Source organism: Cupressus sempervirens, chromosome 11 (assembly GCF_028749045.1).
Source record: "Cupressus sempervirens isolate cs-2001-9-10 chromosome 11, ASM2874904v1, whole genome shotgun sequence".
Taxonomy (NCBI): Eukaryota; Viridiplantae; Streptophyta; class Pinopsida; order Cupressales; family Cupressaceae; genus Cupressus; species Cupressus sempervirens.
The window spans coordinates 725975081-725982200 of NC_143128.1; the positions used below are offsets into that span (position 1 = coordinate 725975081).

At 39.5% G+C, this 7120-nt stretch overlaps 1 protein-coding gene across 1 annotated transcript; it reads left to right on the plus strand.

Moving 5' to 3' along the window:
* The first annotated feature begins 434 nt into the window (after positions 1-434).
* Positions 435-5151, plus strand: LOC149531699 (toMV resistance protein Tm-2(GCR236)-like). The gene has a single exon (XM_089810301.1). It carries the CDS (start codon positions 1955-1957, stop codon positions 4847-4849), a length of 2895 nt encoding a protein of 964 aa, XP_089666427.1. The 5' UTR covers positions 435-1954; the 3' UTR covers positions 4850-5151.
* Positions 5152-7120: the final 1969 nt, after the last annotated feature.

The following is a 7120-nucleotide window of genomic DNA, read 5'->3' on the forward strand; positions in this document are numbered from 1 at the left end:
AGCTATGTAGAGTAGCTACACTCTATTTATGTTAGATTGTAGTAACAAACTTGTATTGAATTATATTATATTTGAAAAGAATAAGTTGTTTGTTAGGCTGAACAGAACACTTGCAAGTTTTTTTACAAAGTGAAGTTTTTTTGGTATATCTATGTTATTGTTTGTGTATTTAATTTCCAGTAATTTGCTTATGCTTATTAGTTTCAGATTTTTAACATAAAGTATTAATTTTATAAATCAAATAAAATTTCTTCCTGTGAATTTATTGTACAATTAATTTATACCCAAGTTGTAAAAAACTATGAGAAAGAATTCGATGAACAACAATGTTCAAACAGTAACATAGCAACTTGCAACATTGCAATCGTCTTGCAGGACCCTAGTCCATCGGAGGCCATTAATATAAAACCCCAAATCGACCTTTTCATATATGAAACGTATTCGGTGTAGATATATATTCAAATACTTCTATGTAAAAATATTGAGAAATAAAATGGACATGTCCAAAATAACCGCTTTCAATGTCTGGTCTTACATGAGCTGTCATTTCAGCTTAAATGCTGTTAAATTAGTAGACTGGGGCAAATACTGGTTGTAAATTGACTTGTATACATGCTGCGCTACAGAACATTAAATTATGTGGTTTTGATGGACTCTGGGTAGGAAGGTTGAAATGTCATCAGACAGTGAATTTTCCGTGTCAGAAGTGTTGATGTTGAAGTCCGAGAGTCCTAACTCAATTTGCCTAAGGAAAACTTGCAGTTGTCTTCCATGGGTGGGACATGGGCACCCTATGATTGATCTGTGTGAAATTATTGTAATTTATTTTTATGAATCATCATGAAGAGGTTGCTCTGAATGATTATTGAAAGTCTGATGTGACGATTTTTGCTTGTGCTATTTTAATCTTGCTGAAAGGTTGAGGTAAAAAATCATTGTCACAATATAAAATTTTTTTCATGATTTACCAAGAAATTAGTGAGAATAGCCCTAATAATTGTTCTGTGGAGTTGTTGCAATTCGTGAATCACGAAGATAACAATTTGTGGAAATTTCCTGGGAGTCACAATGATAACAGTGAATCAGCATGGAAATCATGGGGCCAGATTGTTCTAATATGTGGAAACTTCCTGTCATTCATGGTAGAAATAGCTGTGAATCAGCATGGCAATGACGGGATGAGATTGTTCTAATATGTGGAATTTTTCTGAGTATCACAAATGAAATTGCTTTTTGAATCAGCATAATAATTTCGGGGTGAGATTACCATGAAATTTTTTGCGAATCAGCATGGAAAGTTCCTGTGAATCACACTCGAGATTGCTGTGAAACTGCGTGAAAATGATGGGATGAGATTGTTCTAATACGTGGAAATTTTTTGTGTATCCAAAGGAAATTTCTGTGAACTGGCATAAAAATTATGGGGTGAGATTGTTCTAGAATTTCTCTGTAATCACCATGAAAATTTCTGCGAATCAGTATGGAAATACTGGGTGAACTTGTTATAATATGGAAGTTTCCTGTGAATCACCGTCGAGATTGCTCATTGCTGTGAACCGACATGGAAACCATAGGGAGAGATTAATCTAATATGCCGAATTTTCCTATGGGCTACCGTAGAAATTGCTGTGAATGAGCATCGAAATCACAGGATAGATTGTCCTGAAATGTGAAGAAAAATCTTTAAGCGTGAACCAACGAGTAAATTGCTCCGAATCGCTGTGGATATAGGCGTGCGAGATAGTTATAAAAGGTGGAATTCGGTGCATGAGATTACACAAAGTCGTATCTGCTTGCGGCGTGAGATTTGAGTCTATTAATTTATTCTTATCTCGGCTCTCTGCACAGTTGAGAGCATTGTTGCATTTTGTTGATTCTTTGATTCATAAATTTGGAGTATACATATCCAATTAGGGAGATAGTAAAATCGTTGCAAGGGATAGTAAAAGCTGAAATGGCAGAAACGGCGGTCGCTATGTTTGTGGAGCCAGTGGTGAAAATCATGCTGAACGAAGTGATCGAGCAGGGGAGCAAATTCAAAGACAAAGCAAGAAGCGTTCTCCATTTCAAGGGCGACATTGTGCGACTGTCGAACGAGCTGAAGGACTTGAGTGTACTTGTGGAGGACGCAATGCCCGATTACCAGCGGCTGGAAGTGAGCCCTTATGCTGAGGACCCAAAGTATTGGAGATTCGTAAAAGATCTCTATAAAGTTGCCCAGGATGCAGAAGATGTGATTCAGGACTGTCAATATGTGAAGAAAGAATGGTGTCGCCGACTCCTCCTTCCGATCGTAGTGAGTAGAAGACTGAAAGATATCCAGCAGAGGATTACATGTCTGAAACGGGCACCGTTCCGAAGAATTGAAAATCGAGCGGAGGAATGCTGCACGGGCTTGAAATTGTGTACGAGATCGAGGCGGATCGTTGTCTCCTCATCGTCTCAACTTCAGACGATTCCTGAGCAAGTTCGGGGAGCGACGCTTCGGCTGGCAAGTATGCGGAGAGATTCGATGAAGAGGAGATTGCAGGCGGTAGATGGGATTCCTCTGGGGCTTGACGACCAGATCAGTCGCGTTCAGAAGATGTTGATAGAAGAGGAAGGTCCCTATATCTTTGGCATCCACGGAATGGGGGGCTCCGGGAAGTCCCTCTTGATGAAGTGTGTGTGGAACAGCGATGACGTGCAGAGATCATTTGAGAATGATTTGCTCATATGGATCTCACTCTACCCTAATCAGATCTCTGGCTCGCAACGAACCCTTGCCGGACACATATCCATGGAGCTCAACGGCGCGTGGAGTCAAGAAGAAGTTAGGGCTAAGATTTACACTCGCCTGGTGGGAAAGAGATTTCTCATGGTTGTGGAAGATTTGTGGGTAAACGACAACGGTCGCTTCTTGTGGGATGTGGGAGTGCCAAACAGCAAAACAGATGGCTCCAAAATTGTTGTGATATCGCGGTCAACGAAGGATCTCACAAAGATTAAACCAGACATGCCTTTGATCCATGTAGATCCTTTATCAGAAAAGTATAGTTGGAGGTTGTTCGAGAGTTACGCTTTTGGGATCAGCAGCACGGAGTCGCCGCTTCGACCGGAGGTGGAGCAAAATGCAAGGAGAATAGTAGCAAGATGCCATGGACACCCGTTGGCTTTGAAGGCATATGGTGCAGCCATGGCTGCCAAAAGAGATCCTTCGGATTGGGCGCAGCTGCCGGAGGAGGATGAAAACATATTCAAAAGGTACAGTCATGCTGAAATGGACACATCCACGAGTCCTGCAGAAGCAGAGGTATTAGAGTGCCTTCGCCCCAGTTACGAATCTCTGTCTCTGCCGCTCAGGCTCGCCTTCCTCTACTTTGCAGCGTTTCCGGAAGGTCTCGTGATCAGGACGGCGGACATTATTGATTTGTGGACTGCAGAAAGGTTAATTCCAGCCTTTAGTCCTTCCCAGGCAGATCACAATGGGCGGCGGATGCTCAAAACTTTGCTAGAACGCTGTGTGGTGGAGGGCGTTGAAGTTGGATCTCTTGGCGTTGTGCGAAAGTGCAGGATGCATCCAATGTTCCGCCTTCTCGCCTGCGATATCCTGCGCCGCCAGAACGAGGAGGACGAGGACGGCGAGGGAACGAGCTTATTTCGAGCAGGAGACAACTTGACGGAGTTCCCCTCTCACGAGATCAGATACCAGCGACGGATCTCGCTCATGTACAACCACATTACTTCCCTCCCCAAGACACTCCGCTGTACTCGACAACTGCGCACTCTCATTCTCCGCCACAGCGAAGACCTCACCGTGATCCCAAGCAGCTTCCTCAAAAGGCTGAAATGGCTGAGAACACTCGATCTGAGTATGACGGGGATCCAATCCCTGCCGGATACTATAAATTGCCTCGGGAGATTAGAAAACCTGAATCTCTCTCGAACTAGACTGAAATCTCTCCAGCCTGCCATCACCGCTCTCCGCAGACTGAAAAACCTAAATCTCTTCGAGTGCGAACACCTCGAGTGTCTTCCTCGGGACATGAACAAACTGGAACATCTGCGCTATCTCAACCTGAGGCGCTGTTCGCAACTGAAGTTCCTTCCGTACCAGGTGACGCAGATCTGTTCCTTGCGGTGCCTCATCATGGATGGATGCAACAATTTGCAGTGGAAGACACCTCATGATCCCAAGTCTTGTCAAGTACAGTACTCGCGGCTGGAGGATCTGCAGTCCCTCGCACATCTCAACTATCTCTCCTTCGTCTGCGCATCGGCGAGTAGAATCCCCGACGGTCTCATGGGACGCTTTGAGAGCCTCCAGAGACTGGAAATCTGTGCAGTGCAACTTCGAACTCTTCCGGAGGAAATCCGGCACATGAAAATCTTGCAGGATCTGCGCCTCAGCAGGTTACAAGCCCTGGTGAAATTTCCTCAATGGTTATGTCATATGCAGTCCCTGAGAAGAGTTACATTGGAGTATCTTAAAGTGAAGAGGCTTCCATCCTTCGTCTTTGAAACGTTGCCTCTCTTACGACTGCTGGAAATCGAGCATTGCGAGGAATTGACAGATTTGCCAGCGGAATTCTGCAAGGTAGGGGCATTTCCAGCCCTGGAGGAGCTGAGACTTGATCATCTGGTGGCTCTCAATGAATTGCCACGTTTTGCTCAAGGGACGATGGCGATGCTGAAGGAGCTCAGGGTTCGATACTGCAAGAAGATCGCCAGATTTCCAATGGGTGTCGAGGGATTGAAGAAGAATATCAAGATCGATATTACAGGTTCAGTTGGCCTCATAGACAGTGTGCGAGACAAGGGGATTGACGGAGAAAGAATGAGAATTTTCAGGGACAACTTCAGCTATTAGGTTTTGCTTCCACATTATTTTCTCAGGTCAAGCGGGTAGGAATTATTTTATGAACTAATCGGGTCGGGTCGAGTGTTCTATTGTTATTTATTTATTTATTTATATTCTAGTAAGATAGGTGAGGGGAGGTGTCAATTGTTTATATAGTATCTAGGGTTGTGAGATTATAGATTGTTGATAATTAGTATGTAGGTAAATTAAAAATAGAATATTAAACTTTATTATGTAGTAGAGAGTACTTGTCATTTATTATTGTAATACAAATAGTAATCTATAATCTATGAGATGTAATTTGAGATGAATGATATTGTAACTTAGTATATTATTTACTAATAGAAAAGGATTATTCACAAAAAAGAAGGTTCAAAAATGATATTGTAATTTTAACTATATTTGCACTTATACTCTTGAAAGAAATTTACCTATTAAAAATCAAATTCTCATTGACATTCAAAAAGTTTTCACCTTCAATGCTTCTAAGTTGTTTCCTTTGACTTGTTTAGGTTTCATTGGTTCTCCTGCGTATTCATGAATCTTGTCAATTTTGGCAACATTATTAGACGATAAGGTTGCATGGACTAAGTACAATTTTGAGTTTTGGTTGAACGTGAAGATTGATGAAGTATAATTCAAAAACACTTTCAGTAGAGATATTGATTTAGTTAGTGAGCTTCACTAAAATATTACTAATAGCTATATTTTTGGTTAATGGTATAATAGAAACTGTACATGATATAATTATGTTTTTTGGTGTTAATATATCAGTCGGCATATATATTTTGGATTGAAAATATGAAGATAGGTCTATATCACAAAGTCTAGAGAATGAGGTAGATATCAAACATTTCGGCCTATGGAATTGAATTGCCTTGTCAATTCCATTACTTGGGAATCTAGGGACTAACAGGACAAAATAATTAGGACATATAATAAGGGCATTTTGATAATCTGAGGTATGGTTATGTTATGCACATGATGTGTGAGCTTTATAGATGATGGACCATGATATATTGATATATTGATGATTAGATACAAATAATTATTACATGGGCATGGTAAAATGTGAGATAGACAAAGGACTAACCAAATATTGATGATATTAGTATAATCAATTTTGGTATAGCTTATATAACTCATTATATAGATTATATATAACTATATGAGCACTAAGCTCCATCGTGATATGACTCCTAACAAAGTTGAAACATCTAACAAGGTCGAGTCCTCCAATAAGGACTTATGTACTAGATATATATAATATACTCATATTAGGTCTCGCTCTCCTTATAAAGGAATTTCATGTTCGCACATTGTTATGGCTACCATCCCTACTGGGGTTTTTTCCTTGGCCATATTTTTCTATAAAATAAATCATAGTGTTATGAGTTTCTTTGTGTTGTGTACATTACTTTTTATTTTATTCACTTGTGCATGCATGTGGTTAACTATTTAAATATTTAGTTGGGTTAAAAGTGTTGAAACACTGATGCACCACATCTCTCATTATTTTCTATTTCCAACAATTGGTATTAGAGCCAAGTTACTCAGAAAATGTTTAACAACTTTAGGATGATCCCAATGGATACAAATGATTTATAGAGGAACTATAATGTTGCACCTCAAGAGATGGATCAAGAAAATAATGAAAAGGAAAGACTAAAAATTAAACTCAACAATGCAAAAGATTACATTAACACCAATAAATTTAATCTAATTTTTTATGATAATTTCTAATCGAGAAGGCAATTTGTATGTGTTTTCCTTTTTTTTAAATCATTTTTTAGAGTGTCACGATTGTGGTGCTCTATGGTTGTCATAATTTTGACAAAGTTAGAAACTATTTAGAGAAAAAAGTCCTTCAATACATATTTTATAAGTGATTGTATGGGCAAGAGGTCATAGTAATCAAACATTCTATGTGAAATAATCTCTTTTTCACAGAAGTATTTGATGCCTCATTTATATTTGTATGGATGCCCTTTCTTGTATTAATATGGTGTTGTGTTCTCCTTAAATCCATATTTTCTTCCAAAATTTGGTATACCATTTTTTATTGAGGGCTTCAAAATTCTTCTCTACTTACATTTTGCCTCCTTTTATCACTATTTACATCTATTCTTTTTAATAATCTCAAGGTCTGCATTTTCTCCATACTCAGAAGATGCAAAACTTTGTCTGTGGAAATCCATATATTGGCTGTAAATTTGGATCTTCCCTAAAACTTCAAGCTATGAGTTTTGGAGAAACAATGATGCATGAGAATCCTAGGTT

Excerpts from the sequence above, each read along its gene's own strand:
- LOC149531699 (XM_089810301.1), top strand. The coding sequence starts at position 1,955 with ATGGCAGAAACGGCGGTCGCTATGTTTGTGGAGCCAGTGGTGAAAATC.